This window comes from Salvelinus sp. IW2-2015, linkage group LG2 (assembly GCF_002910315.2).
Source record: "Salvelinus sp. IW2-2015 linkage group LG2, ASM291031v2, whole genome shotgun sequence".
Taxonomy (NCBI): domain Eukaryota; kingdom Metazoa; phylum Chordata; class Actinopteri; order Salmoniformes; family Salmonidae; genus Salvelinus; species Salvelinus sp. IW2-2015.
Genome location: NC_036839.1, coordinates 18,654,294 through 18,681,313, shown reverse-complemented (window position 1 = coordinate 18,681,313; position 27,020 = coordinate 18,654,294). Strand labels below are relative to the sequence as shown.

Sequence of the window (27,020 nt, the reverse complement as noted above, 5' to 3'; positions counted from 1 at the left end):
TTTGTGGAAACAGTATGGGGAAGGCCCTTTCCTGCTTCAGCATGACAATGGCACCATGCACAAAGCAAGGTGCATACAGAAAGGGTTTGTCAAGATCGGTGTGGAAAAACTTGACTGGTCTGCATAGAGCCCTGACCTCAACTTCATCGAACACCTTTGGGATGAATTGGAACGCTGTCTGCGAGCCAGGCCTAATCACCCACCATCAGTGCCGACTTCACTAATGCTCTTGTGGCTGAATGGAAGCAAGTCCCTGCAGCAATGGTCCAACATCTAGTGGAAAGCCTTCCCATAAAAGTGGAGGATGTTATAGTAGCAAAGGGGGGAATAACTCCATATTAATGCCCATGACTTTGGAATGAGATGTTCGACGAGCAGGTGTCCAAATACTTTTGATCAGTTATGTACAGTACATTCAGAAAGTATTCAGACCCCTTGACTTATTTAACAATTTGTTGTGTTACATCCTGAATTCAAAATATATTAAATATATTTTTTGCTCAACTATTTACACATGATATCCCATTTCAAAGTGAAATACAGAAATATCTAATTTACATAAATATTCACACCCCTTTGCACTTAAACTCCAAATTGAGCTCAGGTGCATCTAATTTCCTTTGATCATCCTTGAAACGTCGCTACAACTTGATGTGGCCCAATTCAATTGTTTGGATATGATTTAGAAAGAAACACACCTGTGTCCCACAGTTGACAGTGCATGTCAGAGTAGAAACTATACCATAAAGTTCAAGGAACTGCCCGCAGATCTCCAAGATAGAATTGTGATGAGGTATATATCTGGGTAAGGGTATAAAACAATTTCTAGAGTGTTGAACATTTTCAAGAGCACAGTTGTCTTCATCATTGGGAAATTAAAAAAAATATGGAACTACCCAGACTCTGACTAAAGCTGTCCATCTGACCAAACTGAGCAACCGGGTAAGTAGGACATTGGTCAGGGAGATGCCCAATAACCCAATGACCACTCTGACAGAACTACAGAGTTTCTTGGCTGAGATGGGAGAACCTGATAGAAGGACAACAGTCTCTACAGCATTTCACCAATCTGGGCTTTATAGGAAAGTGGACAGGCGGAAGCCACTCATGAGAAAAAGGCACATGACAGCATGCCTGGAGATTGCAAAAAGGCATGTGAAATCCTTTTTTTTTTTTTGTCCCATTAGCTGTTGCAAAAGCAGCAGCTACTCTTCCTGGGATCCACACAAAACATTAAACATGACATACTGTATTACAGAACATTAACAGACAAGAACAGCTCAATGAAAGAACTACATAAATAAATAAAAATGGCACACAGCCTATATATCATTACATACACACAACATATCTAGGTCAAATAGGTGAGAGGCGTTGTGCCGTGAGGTGTTGCTTTATCTGTGTTTTTAAACCGGTTTGCTGTTCATTTTAGCAATATGATATGGAAGGGAGTTCCATGCAATAATGMCTCTATATAATTCTYCACGCTTTCTTGAATTTGTTCTGGATTTGGGGACTGTGAAAAGACACCTGGTGGCATGTCTGATGGGGTAAGTTACTGTGTCAGAGCTGTGCGTAAGTTGACTATGCAAACAATTTGTAATGTATAGTATTTTTATTAGCCCTATGGTTACAATAAAGAGAAATACGTGCCATCCTGTTCTGGGCTAGCAGCAGCTTAATTAGGTTTTTCTTTGCAGCACTTGACCACATGACTGGACAATAATCAAGATAAGACAAAARTAGAGCCTGCAGGACTTTCTTTTGGAGTGTGGTGTCAAAAAAGCAGAGAATCTTTTCATTATTGACAGACCTCTCCCCATCTTTACAACAATTGAATCAATATGTTTTGACCATGACAGTTTAGAATCTAAGGTCATTTAATTTAGTCTCCTCAACTTGTTCAACAGCCACACCACTCATTACCAGATTCATCTGAGGTCTAGAGCTTAGGGAATGTATTGTACCAAATACAATGCTCTTAGTTTTAGAGATGTTCCGGACCAGTTTATTACTGGRCACCCATTCCAAAACTGACTGCACTTAAACTTTTAGTCAAGTAGTATTTTACTGAGAGTCTTTTTTTATATTAAGTTTGACAATTGGGCACTGTGAATACATTTCAATTTGACATGGTACAGGTGTCTTCTTTTTTTAAGCCTATAGAAATGTGTGTGAGGTGTACTGTAAACACTCTGTGAGACCCTGATTTAGCCCACAGCAMTAAAAGGTTTACAGAGTTTGACAAAATCCMCAWGGAAGAATGGGAGAAAATCTCAAAATCCAGATGTGCAAAGCTAATACGGACATACCTAAGATGACTCAAAGCTGTAATCGCCGTCAAAGGTGCTTCTACAAAGTATTGACTCAGGGGTATGAATACTTATGTAAATTATACATTTCTGGATTTCATTTTCAATACATTTGCAAAAAATTCTAAAAACATGTTTTCACTTTGTCACTAAGGGGTATTGTGTGTAGATGGGTGAGAGAGATACACATATGATTTAATCCATTTTGAATTCAGACTGTAACACAACAAAATGTGGAATAAGTCAAGGGGTATTAATACTAGGCCCTGTACATTACATTACTATGTATATACATATCTTTACTATGCATTAGCACATGTCAGGGTATTCATAGTGACAAAAGAAAACATAAATACATTTGAAAAGATGAACATTGATAAGGTAGAAAAAACATTGATGATATACACTAGTTCTTTGTTTTTTTTAATTAAAGACTTTTGTGCAGTGATAAACAGAAACAATCTCACAACATGATTGTGGAAATATCAGAGAAGGATAAAATGAGATTTGTTGGTAAAAGAATGAAAGTTATTTAAAAGCATAAGGACATATCTGTCTGTAGGGTTAAAAGGGAAAAAACAATGTTTGTCTTTGTGTCAAAGCCTACTATCCTCAGCCTTTCATTATCTGTTAAGCAGACTCCCCTTTTCATTTCCTTGCCATTATCAAGGCACGGTCTGGCACCCGAGTACTCAAGAGGCGAGGCAAACACAGTTTGTGCATTTCCTTTGCCGTTGTTTATTTACGATTTACAAGGCCGCTCAGTAAATCCCAAATGAATTGAGTACCATTCCAACTCAAATTGTTGAGGCAAATGGTAAACAAACACTTGCCAGTACTGTGTTGCTGTGTGTTTAAAAAAGAAGCAGCATCAAGTCAAACCCAGAGCACGTATTTACAGGTTTTGAACACCCAGCGCTTCATGGAAATCCCTCTGCTAACCACACTTTCCTGATTAATAGTACCTTCCTCAAGCCTCCTTCAGTTTCACATAATTGCCCGGGTTTCAAGCGTGCATCTATAATTTCATACATTTTCATCTCTCTCCCATTAATTGCCATGGAGGAGAGTGACTGCGGCGTGGATAAGGTTGCAGGCCATGGTTTAATTACCGTAGAGCTATTTCTATTGATGTGTTCACGGCTGCCCTTACAGGTCATGAAATTACAGAAGCCGTGGCACAGAAGTGCACACTTGCAAAAAATGTAGTCATGGAGTTTGATTGGACACAAAGAAAAGTAGATTAACACTCGTAAAGGTTAATCTTCCAATCCTTTAATGAAGCATAGTTCTGGTCGTTACACAAAGACATGGCTCTGCGATGGACAATGAATTACAGTCCAATGAAGAGATTTATAGAACGGTGAACAATACTGAGCATAAACCTTGCCCCAACCATCTGGTCGCGCTAGTCTCTCTAAAATAAGGGATATGGGGTAATATTGCATGGTTGTGAAATATACAAAACATTCTCTRGGTGTACATCTCTTTGTGGAAGGCTCATCGAGAGGCAGCCAATATAGGGCACCCAGACAGCTGTCACCTGTTTTGTTTTCTTGCGAACCATCTCATTCCGTCTTTTTACACATTTCCCATATTTCATGTCTTTTACTATCAGCCCTGTAGSGCTTATTCATCTGTTGTGTTCCACACACTCCAACAGCCTTTAAATCTGCCGGTTAGCATTCCAAACAGAAGAATCAGGTATAGCTGCGATCTGACATCAGAGAAGTAGGATTCCCCTCAGGGTGAATACAAGAAGAAGCACCAACTCACCAAGTCCTTTGTTTGTCTCCTCCCTGTATGTGTTTCAGGTTTCCTCAACTTTGCCATGACATCTATTTAGCGTGTACTAATCCCACCCATCGGTCCCACAACAGAGCGGGGTAATGAGGGACAGAGAGGACGCCACACAGGTAGCAACTTGTTAGCGGGGCCCTTAGCCAGGATGATAGTGCTACAGTACCAGACTCCATTGCATGATCTAATTGGCAGAACCAGTCTGTAAGCCTATCTCTATTAGCTGACTTGTCAGCGACACTCAAGCATGGGCTGTGGTGGACAGAATAACCTCATCAACAAATAAAGACAGAACCTTTTAAATCTGTGTAGTTCGTCATCCAAACACATTTTGGGATTGGAGCCCCACCTAAAGGCTTACCTGTCATGGATGCCACATGTGTCAAACTGCAGCTCCTTGTAGTTTCCCAGCCGTCCTTGTTGCACCTGGTTCAGGTCCATGGGCTGGCTGTTGATGGAGATGAGACGCATGCAACCCTGGAACGCCAACGTGGGGTTCTCACAGCCTAAGATGTTCAGAGATGGACAACCTGTGACACAGATTGAACAAATGTTCTTGTTGCATTTTCATCATTCAACATGTCCTGTATACATCTTCAGATAATGTCTTCAGATGCTGCAACAAGACCTGACCATCAAGTCCTGGTTTCATGAGATAGTGATGCAGACAACAAGACTCATTGTGTGTGGTCTTACCTCCGAAGTAGAGGCTGTTTCCTGCCTCCATGTGGTCCCCCAGCTCGATGGTTGAGGACGGCTCGTTGTCCAGGGTCGTGGTGACTTGGAGACCTTGGGAGCTGAGACTCACAGAGTGCCACAGTCCATCGTTCACTCTGTGACCTGTGGAGACAGCAGGGTGTGTTTTCTGTGTGAGACACTATTACAGGCTCATCAAACATCAACTACATGTTCATCCAGGGTTTGCTGGGATTGGGATCTCCAACATACTGTAGGTACTAGGCTAGATATTACATTGTAAATCAGAGCCTATCAATCGCGGTGTAAGCTACAGTATGGTCACATGGTTTGTCTTAATAACTGTCCTACATTACTAAACAAGAATGGAAGATGACATGGAAATGAAAATGAACGACAAGTGTGGCTGGTCAGCTTGAAGCTAAATCGTTGCCAGAGGACAGAACGTAATGGTTATTATTGGATGAAACATTCATTTGACCGTAGGTTCAAGCTTCAAACAGACGTAACAGCAGATTGTGGTATATCCATTTTGATTGTCCTTTATAGTGAAGGGCTTCCAAGCTGTAATGGTCTTTCTGTGTGTCTATAATTCCCTCTGTGCCTGCCATCTGCTGAAAGTCTGGGCTCTGCAATCCAACGTAATTATACATGTTATTTCTCTCTGACTGCAATCCTGTAGTGCTCACGTCCAAAATACAAGGATGACATTTTTCCTCAAGCCATTCCAAGAAGATTAAATGTGCTTTGAGTTTCTCGGGGGCAAAAGGTCATATGAATGATGTTGATGTAATGATGTGCAAAACCAAACACAGACAGTCTCCCCCTGGATGATGGATTAGCTTTTCACTGTCGGTCTGCTTCACTGGAATAAAGACTGTTTTATATTTTCTGTCTCCCTGGGTGTACACACTGATTTTAGCCCATAGTGTGGGTCAGCTAGGCTAGAGGCTGTTGGCCTGGCCCTCACCGGTCGAGACCTCTTCTTTCTGCTGGGCTGACGTGTGATGGGTCAGGCGCAGCCGGCTATTGCTTATCTGCAGCTCCAGTCTCTGGGGCTCCAGGGACAGCTGGGTGGAGAGCAGTAGCCCGTCTGGGTTCCATGTTCTGAACTGGAAACGCACCGCGAAGCCTCCTGAAGCAGACGGCGTGGCCGGGAGCGACAGGAAGCTGCTGCTGGAGCTCAGGAATGTGGTGGACACCAGCTGGGGCTGCGAGCACGAGAAGGTCACGTTGCCCTGGTGACYKACATGGAAAACACAGATAATGGAATTATTCACTCATAGTTGGATTTACTGTACTTTTACTGTACCATTCATCTGAGCAGAATAAAATACAGTMAGCTGATAAAGAGATTTACTGAATATGATATTTAGAAAACTAACTTGCCTGCAAGAACCACACATTTCCCTGAGAACGCCATATATAGCTGAATGACTATCTGGAATTCAAAAGGTGCAGTACAAAAGGACCACAGGCAGAAATGTCATATAATATCAAACTATAAAATTCAGAGTTTCTCCCCTCCAATCTAGGTCAGCCGTCAGGTGGGCAGAGAAAGAACACACCTTAATTCCAAGTGATCCAGAGGCCTTGTGAGGTACATGGACCAAAAGAGCAGCCATGTCAATTGAGGTCAGCGGCCCATCAATCCCAGTGCCTCAGAGGCAGAGGAGAGCAATCGGCAGCACTTTGACTCTCATTGTGATCCCTCGCCAGATAGTATTTCACATTGAAATTCCATTATGGATTCCATCATCGCAGTCACTCTCTCACTTGTAAGTAAAGGCCTTTTAACATGGCAATCAGATTTCCGAGGGGAATAGGGTGTCTGTGATGCAATGTGACGCTTTGGCTTCTGTCTGATTTGATTGGGGGGAGGGTGTCCAAATTATAGGGTGTGCCTACGGCTGAGTCTATTCATGAATTTAGACTTAATGACACAGTAGTGAGGATCAGATAGAACTACATTTTTTTCTCTACGGACAGTGTCTCTGCCCTGGATCTCATACAGTTTGAGGGGACCATGGAGAAGGCTATGTGACTAACTCAAATACAAATGTGATTAAACAGAATCACATTGTAGCAAAATGTGAAATCTCACAGCAACAGTGCAATTAAAACAGACCTTTAATAGGCATTGGTTGACTAACTCCTTTGTCCCCATACTATTTTAAGGATGTACTAATAATCTATGGTACGGTGGATGAGAATAGTTGTCTTACCACACTGTAGATCTGAGGTTTGCGACGCTTGGCTAGGTCGATGATGTTGATCCCGTTGTAATAGAGGTTCTCGATGCAACCATGGAAGTTCTTCCTCAGGAAGGTACCAGGTTTACCTGGCAGTGGGATGCCTCCGAAGCTGAGCTTTGATGAGGAAAAAGGGTGAAATGACAACATCCTCTTAGAGTAAGATAACTTGGTTGAACTATTTACTTGGTCTGAATAAGTATCTGACTGTTCTACAGTATGTGTTAGGATAYACACACCTCATAGTCCACCTCCAGAGAGTCTCCTTCCCCCTTTGTCCTGAAGTGCTGTGTGTGGGTGTCCATGGTGAGGTTGACCTGCTTGTTGAAGCGCTCGATGAGGACAGAGTGCCAGTGCTGGTCATCCAGAAGACTGCCCAGAGTGACCGCAACACGACCACTGCTGAACCGCAGCCGGGTGTCATCTGAAGACAAAAAAACAGAGAACAGATCATATGGTTACTTTAATATTGATATAGATATTGATCATAAAACAGGACGGTTTATTGAGGAAGAGGGAGCTCTCATAGACATTCTGAAAACAAAATACTTGAGAATGGTCTTCCCCAGACTGAGCTCTACACAATGTGGATCCTTAACAGTCTGAGTCCAGCTAGTAAATGGAGCTCAGGTGCAGTGGTAATTGGAAGGGCAGCAGAACACAAACATTCAGTTACCCTTCCAGACTGCTCCCCAGACTCATTTTAAATGGTTCAAAAGACTACTTCATCCGTACCCAGAGTCCCTTGTGTCCTGTTAACCATGAACTTACCCTTGTGTCCTGTTACCCATTACCTCTGCCCCCTGACCTCTCTGATGACCTCTCCCAGGTTGAGGTAGAGGGCCAGCCTGCCAGGTCTGTGCACATTATTTTCCAGTCAAAGTTAATGAGAAATGTGCTTGTTTGATGCAAAATTCATAGCTTTTGTACAATACAAAAGAGAAAACAGACTTAAAATAAGTAAAAATATATATTTTTAAATGCCACCAATCAAAAAGGGCAAACAGGCAGGTGGTCCAGCACCACTAGAGCCTTATCTGTGCACGTGCCTGCAGCCTGCCCAAATGTGACAAACTCACCCATGTTGAGGAAGAGGGCCAGCCTGCCCCGGTGTGACAAACTTACCCAGGTTGAGATAGAGGGCCAGCCTGCCCCGGTGCAGCTCCAGAGTGATGTAGTCACCCCTCTGACCCTCTCCYTGGAGCAACACCCCCTCAGCCTGGCGGCTCTTGAAGCGCAGCGAGATCACATCCTTCACCGTGCTCATGGACTTCTGGTTAAACCGGTAGAGCAGGGAGCTTCTGCCATCAAAGTCTGCCACGTCTGACTCTGAAGGCAACCAACAGACAGTGAAATGGGTTGTCATTGGGACACTTGTCCCCTGTCACTATGAGTCTATTTATTCACTGACTGCTATTGCTCTCAGGGCTTCATACCTGTTACGGTAATGTGGCTATATCAGCGATGGCATTGAAATGTATTATGCTGGAAACCATTTCCATGTGTAACTGGATAGGAACAATCTCTGATTTACACCTGTTATTTTAATAATTACAGTACATGCTCTAGTGCTCACCCCTTTCGGTCATACTACAAAATTGATTCCTGTAAGTCCTCAAGAATGCAAGTTATGAATTTGTCATAGGGGGCATTTTCAGATTTTCCAATGTAATTTAGTCATTGGAAGACCTAGAGGACTCATGCATAGATACATGAATCTGTAACTGTATCGTGATGACATTGCATAGCAAGTCTCTCTCTTCTCATCTCTCTCTCTTCTCTTTCTCTCTCCGCCCTCTGTGTCGTGAATTGYTCAACCTGTTTTATAGTTTGAATAGAGATGTGTATGGTCTCTTCTTTTAACATTGAGATGCATTGAGGTGCATGTCACGCAGCATTTATTAGCAGAGCACACATTCATCCAACATTAATACAGGGATCATGCTGTGGAACAGTTCGGCATTATGAAAGTGCTCACTCAGGGTTAATTGTAACTGTCTTTCACAGAGCAGTAATTCAKTGGCTGATCCAGTTAATGCTGGTTCAGAATGTGTGTGAGAGGCGTCCCAGTGACTCCCCTTTCTTTATACAGAACAAAAATATAAACGCAACATGCAACAATTTCAAAGATTTTACTGAGTTACAGTTCATATAAGGAAATCAATCAATTGAAATAAATAAATTAGGCCCTAATCTATGGATTTCACATGACTGGGCAGGTGTGCAGCCATGGGTGGGGCCATGGAGGTGCATATTCTCACCCACTTGGCAGCCAGGCCCACCCACTGGGGAGCCAGGCCCAGCCAATCAGAGTTTTTCCCCACAAAAGGGCATTATTACAGACAGAAATACTACTCAGCACCCCCCCCACAACCCTCAGACCATCCCACAGGTGAAGAAGCAGGATGTGGAGGTCCTGGGCTAGCATTGTTACGTGTGGTCTGCAGTTGTGAGGCCTGTTGGACGATGTTGGTAGAGAAATMAACATTAAATTCTCTGGAAACAGCTCTGGTGGACATTCCTACAGTCAGCATGCCAATTGCACATTCCCTCAAAACTTGAGACATCTGTGGCATTGTGTTGTGTTACAAAACTGCACATTTTAGAGTGACCTTTTATTGTCCCCAGCACAAGGTGCACCTGTGTAATGATCATTCTGTTCAATCAGCTTCTTGATATGCCATACCTGTCAGGTGGATGGATTATATTGGCAAAGGAGAAATGCTCACTAACAGGGATATAAACAAATTGTGCACAACATTTTAGAGAAATAAGCTTTTTGTGCGTATGAAAAAGGTCTGGGATCTTTTATTTCAGCTCATGAAACATGGGACCAACACTTTACATGTTCCATTCATAGTTTTGTTCAGTGCATTTAGCATTACCCAGGCGGAGACTGGCTCTCAACTGTCACGCCTGCCTGGCAGTCACTGTTTGTCTCTGTTAGCTGGTGGGATCATTTGTGATAAATGAGAGAATAGCATCAATAACAAAATACTCGCTATCTCTATTTCTGCAGTTGTCCTCAAACGTCCTGCTTRCATTAAAGGGTATACACAAACGTAGGGTGTTCTGGATGTAAGGGGTGTTCTGGTCACTCACTGTGGCATTTTGATATTAGCTGAATGTGTATGGTCTGTGTGTAAGGCCTGGTGGTCCCTTTATTGCAGGCACACCCTAATGTGTATGGTCTGTATGTTAGAGGTAGGGGTGGTCTGGTCACTCACTGTAGGCACAGCCGTACACCTCCACTCTGAGTCCCACCCAGCCACTGGGGTTCCAGTCCAACGGGACGAAGCGCAGGAAGCGYCTTCTGATAGAGTGYGACAACTTGTGGTGGATGACACTGTCAGCATTCACGTTCCCAACAAACCTCTGGAGACACACAGCAGAGAGAGAGGAGGGGAGAAGAGGCAGAAGAGTTAGATGCAATGTCAAGTGTTAATATACGYGGGCGGGGTATTCTTGAGGGAACCGTATTCATCTAACAAAACCAGAAATTACAGCTCCGTTATCAAGGGAGTCACTGTTAACCAAGTATGGCTCTCTGAACTGACCTTGTATCTTTCAGAAGAAAACAAATAATTAAAAAGGGTTTTGTGTCTTCTAGGACTTAATGTTTTGGATCATAACATTAAAGAGGGTTAGTTTCCAAGAACTGTTAAAGGTATTAGTATTCTGCAACAAAACAAAACTTGTGCCATATGTTCCTCTTCACCTGACCCTACTTTTAGATAAAACATATCGAATGTGTTGCCTGGGTTGGGGATCCTGGGAGGATCCTGGGAGGATCCTGGGAGGATCCTGGGAGGATGTCCACCACTGCACTAACACACACTTCTGTGGCAAGTAGATGGAAAAAACAATTGGTATCATATTGTCTGCTCCCAGGCAGATAACAATGAATATCTCTCACTGAAACTGTGAGATGTCATTATTCTTCGTAATTTCCATCCCCCTTTCCCCCTACACTCCACTGCATTAATAATCTGCACCATGGAGGCTTAGGGGGGTGAACAGAGAGACAGAGAGAGAGAGAGAGGGGAAACTCAGATGACTGATCACAAGCAGCCATCATAACGGATTTGAGGCAGGTGACGAGCTAAATCGATAATGATGTGTATCACAGAGCAAAGGAAAGATGGATTGTTGACACCGGAGCTCCAGGCTCAACAGAGTCAAGAAATGCCATTAATTCACTTCTCCCTGCAGCTGAAAACACAATAGCAGATGGGGGAGGTAGTAGAAGAAGCACAAATTACACACACATGGAGTATGTTGTTACCTCTCTGAGGGATAGACTCTACAGAGATTGGTCTCTGTAGATAATGAAGATAATGAAGAAGAGGCAGTCTMACAAGGTAACTATTTAGGCTATTATTTTGATTTATACCCATGCTTTTGTATTGTGAGTCCATTTAAGTGGAGCCTGGTGACTGTATTTTAGAAGAGGTGCAAGCTAAGCAATTACAAATGTAACTTATGTCTGTGCAAGATAAGCATTTTCAAACTCACTGGGGTTTACTCATCCACTCAGACCATGCAGGCTATTGCAAGGCATATCCTCCACAATGTAAAGTAACTTATTTAGCAAATACAATTTGATAAACGTTTGCTTCACCAAAATGTGGCATACATATTCATTACTGAGAAAAAGCTATTTGTCAATATCCATGTACCACCAGTAGCAGTGTGTGGGTAAAATCCCTGGGGAAGCCAAGCCAAGTCAGGAAAATATCCATATTGCAACCTATGTTGTGATAATTGCATTGTTTGTTCTATTACATATTTGTTCATCCACCACCATGATATACACTAAGGCAGACACAACAAAACGACAACTGTCACACAGTGGTGGAATAAATTCAACCACTTATACGTTTGTTACATCCCAAAGCCGGAGAGCAACATCTGTCCATGTGAAATKCACAAAGCAAATATTGCATGTAACAAACAGTTACATAGTGTAGAGCAGGGATGGGCAACTCCAGTGGTGTCACACTTTTCCCCATCCCTAGCAAACACAGCTGATTCAACAATCATGATTAGTTGATTATTGGAGACAGCTGGGGCTGGGGCAAAAGTGTGACACCAATCAGGCCCCCCCGAGGACTGGATTTGCCCATCCCTGGTGTACAGCATGTTCAAGCAAGTTAATGTTTCTGACAGTTTACTAAACAACTACTGATTTAGACCAATGGAGAGTTAACGCAAGTCAGCACAAAGACAACAGGAGCACTGCCTGCGCTATTCCAGCACCATTTCAACTTAAACATTTAAACATCATTAAATCAACTAGGCTATATACGCTTTGTCTAATACAGTGAAAACAAATGTAAAGACACCAAAAACGTTTTAGCCCAATCAATGTTTCTAAATAACAAGTGGCTGTCCATGGTACTGATTTCTCTGTGTGTGTGTGCTCAGGTAGAAAGAACATGTTGACTCACCCTACTTGTAGACTGGTTGGACACCAATGCCATCCTCCTCTCTATCATGTTGGCAAAATGGTCTATGACTCTGTACACACTTTTAGTTTTTGTTGTCTTAGGCTACCTAACTAAAATGCTTGATAGCCTAACTTCCTCACATGAGCAAAAATTAACCAGCTAAGTTATCTTGCTTGTTAACGTGAACCTACTAGGCAACATCTAGGCTAAGAGCGTTGGGCCAGTAACCGAAAGGTCACTGGTTTGAATCCCTGAGCCGACTAGGTGAAAAATCTGTCAGTGCCCTTGAGCAAGGCACTTAACCCTAATTGCTCATGTAAGTCTTTCTATATAAGAGTGCCTGCTAAATGACTGAAATGTAAATATTGACTTCGCCATGGGCTWTGAACGGGGCACCTGGCTCACGCACGGGAGGCAGCACCGGTTCTAAAACTAATGCAATCAACTTTCACCCGGTGCAAAACGAGCCTAACCAGATGTATATTATTTGCATTCTGTTTACCAAATTAGTTATAAAGGAGATATAGCACAAGCGCAACGTAATCTAAAAGAGTTATCCAAAAGTTTACTTCACTCTTGTTCATCAACACCAACCTAATGTTCGACACAAACCTAAACACCACAAACAATTCTGCATACATAGCTAACAGGCATGTCAATCCTTGATTAAACACCCTAACACCCTCTTCCTGACGGATGGAAGAGGTGATATCTGAATATGTTTATATTCTGTCATTACTGTAGTCTACAGTTTTTTCAACAACCCTTAAATTGTGTTTTGCACACTGGTTCACTCCAGGGGTAGAGACTTTTGCTAATTGGCGTAAAATACAACTTCCTTAATAAGCTGTAATCATCCAAGATGGCGTAGCAGTGCAGACGTGTTTTGTTCGTCCTCTATTTGTATTTTTTCGTCTTTTTTGTATATATTTCAATTTTATTTTCAATCTCTTCTCCATTTTAGTTCAATTATACCTTCCGTTAACCTGCCTCACCCATTGTGATACGGAACCGCTATTATTTTACATTTTTAGACCTTATAGCAAGAACCACCTAGACATCAGAAGCTAACCAGCTAATTAGCTACAAGCTATTTAGTCATCGTTAGCCACTGCTAGCGGCCTTTACCTTCTGCACAGGTACCAGCCCTTTAAAAAAAWAWATATATATATTTTTTTGTTACTGACCATTTACTGAACAGATCACTAACCATTTCGAATCCCACCGTACCTTCTCCGCTGTGCAATCCGGCTTCCGAGCCGGTCACGGGTGCACCTCAGCCACACTCAAGGTCCTAAACGATATCATAACCGCCATCGATAAAAGACAGTACTGTGCAGCCGTCTTCATCGACCTGGCCAAGGCTTTCGACTCTGTCAATCACCACATTCTTATCGGCAGACTCAATAGCCTTGGTTTCTCAAATGACTGCCTCGCCTGGTTCACCAACTACTTTGCAGACAGAGTTCAGTGTGTCAAATCGGAGGGCATGTTGTCCGGACCTCTGGCAGTCTCTATGGGGGTACACAGGGTTCATTCTCGGGCCGACTCTTTTCTCTGTATATATCAATGATGTCGCTCTTGCTGCGGGCCGATTCCCTGATCCACCTCTACGCATATACTCCCTGTTGCTTCCCAAACGGCCTATACTCTCCCTGTTGTTCCAACACGGCCTATACTCCCTGTTGTTCCCAACACGGCCTATACTCCCTGTTGTTCTCAACACGGCCTATACTCCTGTTGTTCCCAACACGGCCTATACTCCCTGTTGTTCCCAACACGGCCTATACCAGCCTGTTGTTTCCAACACGGCCTATACCACCTGTTGTTCCCAACACGGCTATACTCCTGTTGTTCCCAACACGGCCTATACTCCCTGTTGTTCCCAACACGGCCTATCACACAGACTGTTGTTCCCAACACGGCCTATACTCCCTTGTTGTTCGCCAACGAGCTCTACGTATACTCCCTGTTGTTCCCAACACGGCTATACTCCCTGTTGTTCCCAAACCACGGCCTAACTCCCTGTTGTTCCCAACACGGCCTATACTCCCTGTTGTTCCCAACACGGCCTATACACCCTGTTGTTCCCAACACGGCCTATACTCCCTGTTGTTCCCAACACAGCCTATACTCCCTGTTGTTCCCAACACGGCCTATACTCCCTGTTGTGTCGTTGCAGTGCTGGCCTTGCTATGTGACTCCTAAGAGACAAAGACTGAGGAGAATTCCAAGAATAGATAATCATGTTGCCATTGTGACCCGGTCTGGCACAGAGCAGAGATAAAAGGACTGCAGCTCTAGCTGTGTCTTGTCGGTGTGTGTGTGTGTGTGTGTGTCATTGAAAGCGAGAGAAAGCAGGAGAGGGAGAGTGGGTGTGTTAGAGAACGTGCCTTTGCCCATGTGTGTATCTTAAGTGCTATAAAACCACTCTTTTCATACACAGCACATAATAATGGCTAACCTTACAGGTGCAGAGTTGCTGCAACCTGGCAGACGCAGGCAGCTGGTGTTCTCTCATTAGCCTTCTCAGCCTGCACCGCCGTCAGCAGGCCATTACCTTTGAACTTCCCTTGTTAAAATGCCAGACTGACGTCAATTCATATCTCCGTGTGGCGTGCAGGTTCAAATTGGTCGCCCACCTTTGGAGTGCCTTCATTAGGGAAGTCTCACTAATTAGCTGCCACTCATCCAATTCATCCCACCGTTTCTGTTTCTTCAGGCATGGATCAAAACCAAATGACACCTGCTGTCTTCTCACATTGACAGAAGAAATGTTATGACTATTTAACAGGTTAGTTAGATGTAGTATTCTGTGTGTCATTGATTGATTGACAAAAAAACAACTGGAAAGTTCCCCGTTTTTTTATTAATTAACTGAGGATTGATGAGTCTCAACTTCGGTAATATGACTTGAAATAGAGTTGCGGCAAAATACAGTGAGCTCCAAAAGTCAAATCAAATCAAACTGTATTAGTCACATGCGCCGAATACAACAGGTGTAGACATTACAGTGAAGTGCTTACTTACGAGCCCCCAACCAACAATGCAGTTTAAAAAAATACGGACAAGAATGAGAGATAAAAGTAACAAGTAATTAAAGCGCAGCAGTAAAAAATAACAATATATACAGGGGGGTGCCGGTACAGAGTCAGTGTGCGGGGGCACCGGTTATTTGAGGTAATATGAACATGAAGGTAGAGTTATTAAAGTGACTATGCATAGATGATAACAACAGAGAGTAGCAGCCGTGTAAAAGAGGGGGGGGGGGGCAATGCAAATAGTCTGGGTAGCCATTTGATTAGGTGTTCAGGAGTCTTATGGCTTGAGGGTAGAAGCTGTTTAAAAGCCCCTTGGACCTAGACTTGCCGTGCGGTAGCAGAGAGAGCAGTCTATGACTAGAGTGGCTGGAGTCTTTGACCATTTTTAGGGCCTTCCTCTGACACCGCCTGGTATAGAGGTTCTGGATGGCAGGAAGCTTTGTGACAGTGATTTTTTTGGGACAGTGATTATTTTGTTGTTGTTTTGGCTCTGTACTCCAGCACTTTGAAATGATACAATGACTATGAGGTTAAAGTGCACTGTCAGCTTTAATTTGAGGGTGTTTTAATCAATATCATGTGAACCGTTTAGAAACTACAGTACTTTTTGTAGATAGTCCCCCCATTTTAGGGGACCAAAAGTATTGGGACAAATTCACTTATACAGTGGGGAGAACAAGTATTTGACACACTGCCGATTTTGCAGGTTTTCCTACTTACAAAGCATGTAGAGGTCTGTAATGTTTTATCATAGGTACACTTCAACTGTGAGAGACGGAATCTAAAACAAAAATCCAGAAAATCATATTGTATGATTTTTAAGTAATTAATTTGCATTTTATTGCATGACATAAGTATTTGAAACATCAGAAAAGCAGAACTTAATATTTGGTACAGAAACCTTTGTTTGCAATTACAGAGATCATACGTTTCCTGTAGTTCTTGACCAGGTTTGCACACACTGCAGCAGGGATTTTGGCCCACTCCTCCATACAGACCTTCTCCAGATCCTTCAGGTTTCGGGCTGTCGCTGGGCATACGGACTTTCAGCTCCTCCAAAGATTTTCTATTGGGTTCAGGTCTGGAGACTGGCTAGGCCACTCCAGGACCTTGATGCTTCTTACGGAGCCACTCCTTAGTTGCCCTGGCTGTGTGTTTCAGGTTGTTGTCATGCTGGAAGACCCAGCACGACCCATCTTCAATGCTCTTACTGAGGGAAGGAGTTGTTGGCCAAGATCTCGCGATACATGGCCCCATCCATCCTCCCCTAATATGGTGCAGTCGTCCTTGTCCCCTTGCAGAAAAGCATCCCCAAAGGATGATGTTCCACTCCATGCTTCACGGTTGGGATGGTGTTCTTGGGGTTGTACTCATCCTTCTTCTTCCTCCAAACACGGCGAGTGGAGTTTAGACCAAAAAGCTCTATTTTTGTCTCATCAGACCACATGACCTTCTCCCATTCCTCCTCTGAATCATCCAGATGGTCATTGGCAAACATCAGATGGGCCTGGACATGCGCTGGCTTGAGCAGGGGGACCCTGCGTGTGCTGCAGGATTTTAATCCATGACAGCGTAGAGTGTTACTAATGGTTTTCTTTTGAGACTGTGGGTCCCGAGCTCTCTTCAGGTTCATTGACCAGCGTCCTGCCGTGTAGTTTCTGGGCTGATCCCTCAACCTTCCTCATGATCATTGATGCCCCACGAGTGAGATCTTGCATGGAGCCCCAGACCGAGGGTGATTGACCGTCATCTTGAACTTCTTACATTTTTCTATAATTGCACCAACATTGTTGCCTTCTCACCAAGCCTGCTTGCCTATTGTCCTGTACCCCTTCCCAGCCTTGTGCAGGTCTACAATTTGTTATCCCTGATGTCCTTACACAGCCTCGTGATCTTACGGCATTGTGGAGAGGTTGGAGTCTGTTTGATTGAGTGTGTGGACAGGTGTCTTTTATACAGGTAACGAGTTCAAACAGGTGCAGTTAATACAGGTAATGAGTGGAGAACAGGAGGGCTTCATAAAGAAAAACTAACAGGTCTGTGAGAGCCGGAATTCTTACTGGTTGGTAGGTGATCAAATACTTATGTCATGCAATAAAATGCAAATGAATTACTTAAAAATCATACAATGAGATTTTCTGGATTCCGTCTCTCACAGTTGAAGTGTACCCATGATAAAAATTACAGACCTCTGCATGCTTTGTAAGTAGGAAAACCTGCAAAATCGGCAGTGTATCAAATACTTGTTCTCCCCACTGTATGTATGTGTATTAAAGTAATCCAATGTTTAGTATTTTGTCCCATATTCCTAGCACACAATGATTACATCAAGCTTGTGACTCCACAAACTTGTTGGATGCATTCGCTGTTTGTTTTGGTTGTGTTTCAGATTATTTTGTGCCCAATGGAAATGAATGGTCAATAATGTCTTATGTCATTTTGTCACTTTTATTGTAAACAAGAATATGTTTCTAAACACTTCTACATTAATGTCTATGCTACCATGATTACAGATAGTCCTGAATGAATCGTAAATAATGATGAGTGAGAAAGTTCCAGACGCACAAATATCACACCCCAAAGACATGCTAACCTACAATAACAGAGGAGTTTAGCATTTTATGGGTGGGTATGATATTTATGCCTCTGTAATTTTCTCACTCATCATTATTCAAGATTCATTCAGGATTATCCATAACCATGGTAGCATCCACATTAATGTAGAAGTGTTTAAAAACATATTATATTGTTATTTACAATAATGTTGACTCCAAAATGACAGAATACATTATTTACCATTCATTTCTATAGGGCACAAAATAATCTGAAACAAAACCAAAACAAGTTCAGCAAATACAAATGTGTAGAGTCACACGCTTGGCACTCTTGTACCTTCCTTATTTCATTCCCAATTTTTATTTAAAAACAAAAACAAATATTAGTTTATTCTCCACATGTTGTTATTGGATAGTCAACATTACAGAACCCATTTTATTTTTGTAAACTTAAGTTTACAATTTTTATTGAGAAAATAAAAACAAATGGCATGGACACAATTATTGGCAGGGATTGAACCAAAATGCAGCGGATTGTGAAGACATAATGATTTATTAAAGTAAAGATGGAAAAAACACAAAAACTAAATACACTTGAATAATTAACAAAACGGAGTAGACAGACCTGGACATGGAACTTACAATAAACACGAAGAACTCACGAACAGGAACAGACTACAAAAACCGAGACAGTCCCGTATGGTGCGACAAACACTGACACAGGAGACAAACACCCACAAAACACCAGTGAAACCCTGGCTGCCTTAGTATGACTCTCAATCAGAGACAAACGATACACACCTGTCTCTAATTGAGAATCATACCAGGCCGAACACAAAACCCKACATAGAAATAGAAAACATAGACTGCCCACCCAACACTCACGCCCTGACCAATAAAGACATACAAAACAAGAGAAAACAGGTCAGGAACGTGACAACTCTTCTCTGGCCACTCCAGAAGAATCATTTTGTCCATTGAATTAGTTTTTATTTTTTCAATTAAAATGGTCAACTTAAGTTGGTTGTGCAATTGGTTCTGCAATGTTAAAAATATAATAACTAGGTGTGGGGACCAAACACTTTTTTTCTTCAATTTGAACTTATTTTTTTAWGAAATAGGGAATTATTTAAGAAAAGTGTAGGGGTGCCAATATATTTGGCCGCAACTGTATCATCTAAACTACTTGACTGATTTCAAAGCACTGCATGGCATGTATACCAAGCGTAGAGGGGGGGTTGATAGCTTAAAAGTCATAGGCTGCTTATTCTCATCTCTCATTCTAATTCTATGGGCTCTACATCCGCTTACTTTAACTCACTGAAGAACGAATCAAATTAACACCACACGCTCATTCCTTGCTTTAATTCTTAATAAAACCCATATTAATTACATAGACTAGAGTGTAGCCAGCCACTAAACTGTCGGCTGCCATAGTGTCTTCGTAACAGGAGACTGCTGAGAAAACTATGTGATTTACAGTTAGAAGCTTGTGGTTAGTGAAAGGTAATGACAGACCAGAGGTTGAACCAGAGCCACAGAGAGGGTTTATTTGCCTGGAAATCAAAGATGGAGTGATATGTATTTACAACTGTCTGGTACAGCTTATTTATTAAGTACATTTCCAATCGAAAAGCATACATTGAATTTTCTTTGAGTTAATAGTGAAGACGTGTCAGGTATCTACGACAGGATATATTAAGTAATGGGGTCGCTTTCCTGTGTATCATATAAACTCATGAAATAATTATTGGATATACACAGTTCATAAGGATGTCCTCACATTCAACTATACCAGCAATTTCAATATTTACATAAATATGTTTCCTCAATCTGACTTGGTAAATCAAAGAAATCCCTGGTGTAAAATGCCGTCCAAATAAATATAATTATATTCTGGAAAACAAATACTCTTGGTCTGACTACAGCAAAGCCATGGTACTATTCCAAGACCCATTCATAATAATTCAAAATAAATAAAACGGACACATTACATTTACATAAGTATTCAGACCCTTTACTCTATACTTTGTTGAAGTACATTTGGCAGCGATTACAACCTAGAGTCTTCTTGGGTAGGACGCTACAAGCTTGGCACACCTGTATTTGGCGAGTTTCTCCCACTCTTCTCCGCAGATCCTCTCAAGCTCTGTCAGGTTGGATGGGGAGCATAGCTGCACAGCTATTTTCAGGTCTATCCAGAGATATTAGATCGGGTTCAAGTCCGGGCTCTGGCTGGGCCAGTCAAAGACCTTCAGAGACATGTCTCGAAGCCACTCCTGCATTGTCTTGGCTGTGTGTGTAGGGCCATTGTCCTGTTGGAAGGAGAACCTCTGCCCCAGTCTGAGGTTCTAAGCTCTGTAGAGCAGGTTTTCATCAAGGATCTCTCTGTACTTTTCTACGTTCATATTTCCCTCGATCCTAACTAGTCTCCCAGTCCCTGTAGCTGAAAATCATCCCCACAGCATGATGCTGCCACCACTGTACTTCACCATAGGGATAGGGACAGGTTTCATCCAGATATGACGCTTGACATTCAGGCCAAATAGTTCAATCTTGGTTTCAGCAGACCAGAGAATCTTGTTTCTCATGGTCTGAGAGTCCTTTAGGTGCCTTTTGGCAAACTCCAAGCAGGCTGTCATGTGCCTTTTAATGAGGAGTGGCTTCCGTCTGGGCACTCTACCATAAAGGGCTGATTGGTGGAGTGCTGCAGAGATGGTTGTCCTTCTGGAAGGTTCTCCCATCTCCACAGAGGCCCTTCTCTCCTGACTGCTCAGTTTGGCTGGGCGGCCAGCTCTAGGAAGAGTCTTGGTGGTTCCAAACTTCTTCCATTTAAGAATGATGGAGGCCACTTCAATTCTGCAGACCTTTTTTGGTACTCTTCCCCAGATCTGTGCCTCGACGCAATCCTGTTCCGGAGCTCTATGGACAATTCCTTCAACCTCATGGCTTAGTTTTTGCTCTGACATACACTGTTAACTGTGGGACCTTATATACAGTATACAGGTGTGTGCCTTTCCAAATCAAGTCCAATCAATTGAATTTACCACAGGTGAACCCCAATCAAGTAGTAGAAACATCTCAGGGATGGTCAATGGAAACAGGATGCACCTGAGCTCAATTTCGAGTTTAATAGCAAAGGGTAGGAATACTTATGTAAATAAGGTATTTCTGTTTACATTTTTTAATACAATTGCAGAAATGTCTAAAAACCTGTTATCGCTTTGTCATTATGGGGTATGGTGTGTAGACTGATGAGGAATTTGTTTTATTTAATCCATTTAGAATAAGGCTGTAACGTAACAAAATGTGGAAAAAGTCAAGGGGTCTGAATACTTTTTGAATGCGCTGTAGATCCAAATTATTGTTCAGTCCCTAGCAATCATTGAAAACAATTTCAAAGCACGTCTCCCAGGGTTTATACACTGCACCAGCATTTCTACACCATGCCACATTCCCATACTGGAGTGTAAACAATGATTTTTTTTAATGTCGAAGAAGAGAATAAATAATAGAAGGCAGGCTGCTGTAGCGTACTGGACACGCTGTTTGTAGTTGTAACTCCAACTACTATTTATTATCCACCATGAGAGAGAAACTTGTTCAGAAAAAAATGGCAGGAATGTTGAGTTGTCTCCATTTTCTCTCCTCATTCTTTTTCAGTGCTTCCAATTTAAGATTTCCGTCACGCAATTTGACATAACTGGGGCGAGCACAATGGCTTATAAAGAATGTATGTGCACACCAACATCATGAGGTACAAACAGGCKATTTTTTTTTAGATGTTAACTCATTTATGCACACATGCTAGCCAAGTACTAGCTATAAAATCATAGTAGAGGAGGAATAGGATATATGTGGAATGAGCCAGAAGTGTGTAGTGTACATCCACACAGTTCATCCCAGACTATTGTCAGACTTAACAAAATGTTTCCTTCACAAGGATGTGAAACAATGAGATAAAAATTGAGTTACAGAGTCTGAATTCTCCTAATCGTTTTCCCACAAAGCATGGTACCTCTGGGGAGAGCAAAACAAAGACAGAGATGTTTAGCTATCTACTCTCTCTCACACACCAGAGGTGGAGGACACTAACTCAAGTACAAGAGAGGGACCTAATGTCTTATTTTATGTGTACCCTTGCAGCTCTGACCTACTCTGAGTTACAGCTCAATACACAGCTACTCACTCATCCTAGTGTGCCAAGTGAAAAGAAAAGTCAAAACGTAGATTATTATTTTGAAATCAATGTGACCGACTGGGTTGAAACCCGTATTAGCCCATTGCGCTAAAGCCAAGGCAATACCTCAGTGAATAGCACATCAGTGAAGTCTTCACAATGGCAACAGTAAATCTGCAGTATCATGCAACTCACCCCCACCCCGTCCTCCTGTCGGTATTGCTTCCAGGCTTGGCCAGTGTCACTGAAGAGCAGCAGGTAGCCGCTGACCCAGTCTGAGCTGCCGTAGCGCCCCTGTGTGGCGACGGCCGTCACCTCCATCCTGTCCCTGAGGTCCAGCTGCAGCCACGGCTGGCTGTCTGTCACCTGGGGAGACCAGCCTCCCGCTCCTTGGGAGACCAGAGAGAGAAAATATCATTTTTTAGCATTCTGTCGCTGCACAGTTTGGATCGAATTGTGGTCGGTGTTTTGGCCAGTAACCCTTAACCTGTGGGCCTTGCCTGCATTGAATTGATGCTGAATTCTTGCATTTCTGTCTGCATGGGGAGTATTCTGTGAATGCTAGACTCCTCTGTATACTGTATGTGAGGTTTTTCGATTGCTGTGGAATATTAACGAACCCCCTCCATCATGCTGTCTAATAACCCCCTTCTATCATGCTGTATGAAATGAAGTGTGAAAACACTATTTTGTTTAAATAACACTCCAGCCACCCTAGTCATAGACTGTTCTCTCTGACACCGCACGGCAAGTGATACCGATGCACCAAGAATGGAACCAACAAGACCCTGAACAGCTTTTACCCCTGAGCCATAAGACTGCTAAATAGTTAGTTAAATAGTTAACCAATAGCTACCTCGACTATCAGCATTTACCCRTTTTGTTTTTAGCTCTTTTGACACACGCTGCTGCTACAGTTTATTATCAAATGAAATTGTATTGGTCACATACACATGGTTAGCAGATGTTACTCCGAGTGTAGCGAAATGCTTGTGCTTCTAGTTCCGACAGTGCAGTAATATCTAACAAGTAATCTAACAATTCCCCAACAACTACCTAATACACACAAATCTAAACGGGTGAATGAGAATATGTACATATAAGTATATGGATGCGCAATGGCAGAGCGGCATAGGCAAGGTGCAGTAGATGGTATAAAATACAGTATATACATGTGATATGAGTAAGATATGTAAACATTATTAAAGTGGCATTATTTAAAGTGGCATTGTTTAAAGTGACTAGTGATTCATTTATTAAAGTGGCCAGTGATTGGGTCTCAATGTGGGCAGCAGCCTCTCTGAGTTAGTGATTGCTGTTTAGCAGTCTGATGGCCTTGAGATAGAAGCTGTTTTTCAATCTCTCGGTCCCAGTTTTCATGCACCTATACTGACCTCGCCTTGTGGATGATAGCGGTGTTAAAAGGCAGTGGCTCGGGTGGTTTTTGTCCTTGATGATCTTTTGGCCTTCCTGTGACATCGAGTGCTGTAGGTGTCTTGGAGGGCAGGGAGTTTGCCCCCGGTGATGCGTTGTGCAGACCGCACCACCCTTGCAGTTAGCCTTGCAGTTGTGCATCTGTAAAAGTTTGTCAGGGTTTTAGGGGATATGCCAAATTTCTTCAGCCTCCTGAGGTTGAAGAGGTGATGTTGCGCCTTCTTCACCACACTGTCTGTATGGGTTGACCATTTCAGTTTGTCTGTGATGTGTACGCCCAGGAACTTAAAATGTTCCACCTTCTCCACTGCTGTCCCTTCGATGTGGATAGGGGGGGTGCTCCTTCTGCTGTTTCCTGAAGTCCACYATCATCTCCTTTGTTTTGTTGACGTTGAGTGAGAGGTTGTTATCCTGACACCACKKCTCRTCCCTGTAGGCTGTCTCGTCGTTGTTGGTAATCAAGCCCACTACTGTTGTGCCATCTGCAAACTTGATGATTGAGTTGGTGAACAGGGAATACAGGAGAGGGCTGAGCACACACCCTTGTGGCGCCCCAGTGTTGCGGGTCAGCGAAGTGGAGATGTTGTTTCCTACCTTCACCACCTGGGGGCGGCCCGTCAGAAAGTCCAGGACCCAGTTGCACAGGGCGGGGTTGAGACCCAGGGCCTCCAGCTTTATGATGAGTTTGGAGGGTACTTTGGTGTTGAATGCTGAACTGTAGTCAATGAACATCATTCTTACATAGGTATTCTTTTTGTCCAGATGGGATAGGGCAGTGTGCAGTGTGATGGCGATTGCGTCAACTGTGGACCTGTTGGGGCGGTATGCAAACTGAAGTGGGTCTAGGGTGGCTGGTAAGGTGGCGGTGATATGATCCTTGACTAGTCTCTCAAAGCAATTCATGATGACAGAAGTGAGCGCTACGGGGCGGTAGTCATTTAGCTCAGTTATCTTTGACTTCTTGGGTACAGGAAGAATGTAGCCATCTTGAAGCATGTGGGGACAACAGARTGGGATAGGGAGCGATTGAATATGTCTGTAAACACACCAGTCAGCTGGTCTGCGCATGCTCGCGGCTAGGGATGCCGTCTGGGCCAGCGGCCTTGCGAGGGTTAACTCGTTTACATGTTTTYCTCACGTCAGCCACGGAGAAGGAGAGGGGGGGTGCAGTCTTTGTTAGCGAGCCGCGACGGTGGCACTGTATTATCCTCAAAGTGGGCAAAGAAGGTGTTTAGTTTGTCTGGAAGCGTGACGTCAGTGTCCGTGACGTGGCTGTTTTTGTTTTTGTAGTCCGTGATTTCCTGAAGACCCTGCCACATACGTCTCGTGTCTGAGCCGTTGAATTGCGATTCCACCTTGTCCCTGTACCTGCATTTCGCTTGTTTGATTGCCTTGCGGAGGGAATAACCACACTGTTTATATTCAACCATATTTCGAGACCTCTTTCCATGGTTAAATGCAGGGGATCTTGCTTTCACTTTTGCGCGAATGCCGCCATCCATCCACGGTTTCTGGTTAGGGTAGGTTTTAATAGTCACAGTGGGTCCAACAGCTCCAATGCACTTCTTTATAAACGCACTCACCGAGTCAGCGTATATTCCTGTCCACGTGATCAAAACAATCTTGTTGCGTGGCTTCCGATTGGTCAGACCAGCGTTGACTGGTTCTCGTCACTGGTACATCCTGTTTGAGTTACTGCCTATAAGACGGTTCGAGCAAGATGGCGTCATGGTCGGATTTTCCGAAGGGAGGGCGGGGATAGGACTTTGTATGCATAACGGAATTGAGAGTAGCAGTGGTCGAGAGTATTAGCCCTGCGTGTCGTGCAATCAATATGCTGATAGAATTTAGGTAGCCTTGTTCTCAAATTTGCTTTGTTAAAATCCCCAGCTGCAATAAATGTAGCCTCCAGATATATAGTTTCCAGTTTACATAGAGTCCAGTGAAGTTCCTTGAGGGCCGTCTTGGTGTTCTCTTGAGGGGGAATGTACACAGCTGTGACTATAACTGACAAGAATTCTCTTGGTATGTAAAATGGCCGGCGTTTGATTGTAAGGAATTCTAGGTCGGGTGAGCAGAAGGACTTGAGTTCCTGTATGTTGTTATGATTACACCATGAGTCATTCATCATYAAGCACACACCCCCGCACTTCCTCTTTCCAGAGAGGTGTTTATCTCTGTCGGCGCGATTCATGGAGAAGCCCGGATGCTGAACCAATTCCGACAACATATCCCGAGAGAGCCATGTTTCCGTGAAACAGAGAATGTTACAATCTCTGATGTCTCTCTGGAAGGCAACCCTTGCTCAAATTTCGTCTACCTTTTTGTCAAGAGACTGGACATTGGCGAGTAGTATACTCTGAAGTGGTGTGTGACGTCTACGGAGCCTGACCGGGAGGCCGCTCCGTCTGCCCCTTCTGTGGCACCGTTGTTTCTGGTAGCCTACTGGAATTAGATCCATTGTCCCAGGTGGTGGTTTCACTGTTAGTGTACACCTGTTGTTTATGAAGCATGTGACAAATAACATTTTATTTTATTTGAAATGCATCAGTGTACTTGATATAGTCGAAGGGCCACCCACCAAAAAAGGCTTCAGAAAAGGCATTCTGTGACCCAAGAAACAACACAGCAAAGTTTCAACATCATTACGTAGATCATTTGATGTATATGAACACTGTGTGGTTAAAAAGTTTAAAAAGTTGCACATTAATGAAATATTCTAAATCKAAAGGTACGATTTTGAAATCAAAGCACATTTTGGGTAATTTCCCCTAGCAACATTATGAGGTTGCAGTGTCACAGCTTGGTTACAATTGTTACGCACATTCTGTTGTCCATACTTGCAGATAGCAACATACTGTATGTACCGGACCAGAGGAAATAATACGAGATAAGAAGCTGTTGAAAGGTGCAAAATAAATTTGTCTCAGATGCCAGAACGTCGCCGATGTAGCTGTCAGTACCTTGAATGTTTTGAGAGCTGTGTTATCTAACAAACATTGTGCTTTCTTTAGTTTGGCTAGCAGGCAAAAGAAATGATGGCCCTTGTAGGCTAAATACTACTGTTAAAATGTCTTATATTAACTACGAAAACCACTGTACAGGTACATGTTTAAAACCTATTTCCTAATTTCGGGGTTCATCTGGATAAGTCAAAGACTGATAACCTATTGTTTGAGCTTATGCAAGGTCATACACCGAACGCACAAATAGATCTGTGTTCTGTGCACCAGTGTGCAACAAAAGTAAAGAAGGTGAAACATAGCAGCAAATTACCCAAGATGCACTATGATTTTGATG

At 43.0% G+C, this 27,020-nt stretch overlaps 1 protein-coding gene across 1 annotated transcript in view; it reads right to left on the bottom strand.

Moving 5' to 3' along the window:
• The window catches only part of LOC111976263 (contactin-associated protein-like 5), a 57,670-nt gene that overhangs the window by 20,183 nt on the left and 10,467 nt on the right, over positions 1-27,020 (bottom strand). Inside the window, exons 3-10 of the mRNA XM_070447694.1 lie at positions 22,482-22,675; positions 10,288-10,435; positions 8,186-8,389; positions 7,300-7,484; positions 7,034-7,177; positions 5,779-6,046; positions 4,809-4,952; positions 4,474-4,642 (exon numbers count right to left, since the gene is read on the bottom strand). Coding sequence (XP_070303795.1) covers positions 4,474-4,642; positions 4,809-4,952; positions 5,779-6,046; positions 7,034-7,177; positions 7,300-7,484; positions 8,186-8,389; positions 10,288-10,435; positions 22,482-22,675 — 1,456 coding nt within the window. The remainder of the gene's footprint in view (positions 1-4,473; positions 4,643-4,808; positions 4,953-5,778; positions 6,047-7,033; positions 7,178-7,299; positions 7,485-8,185; positions 8,390-10,287; positions 10,436-22,481; positions 22,676-27,020) is intronic.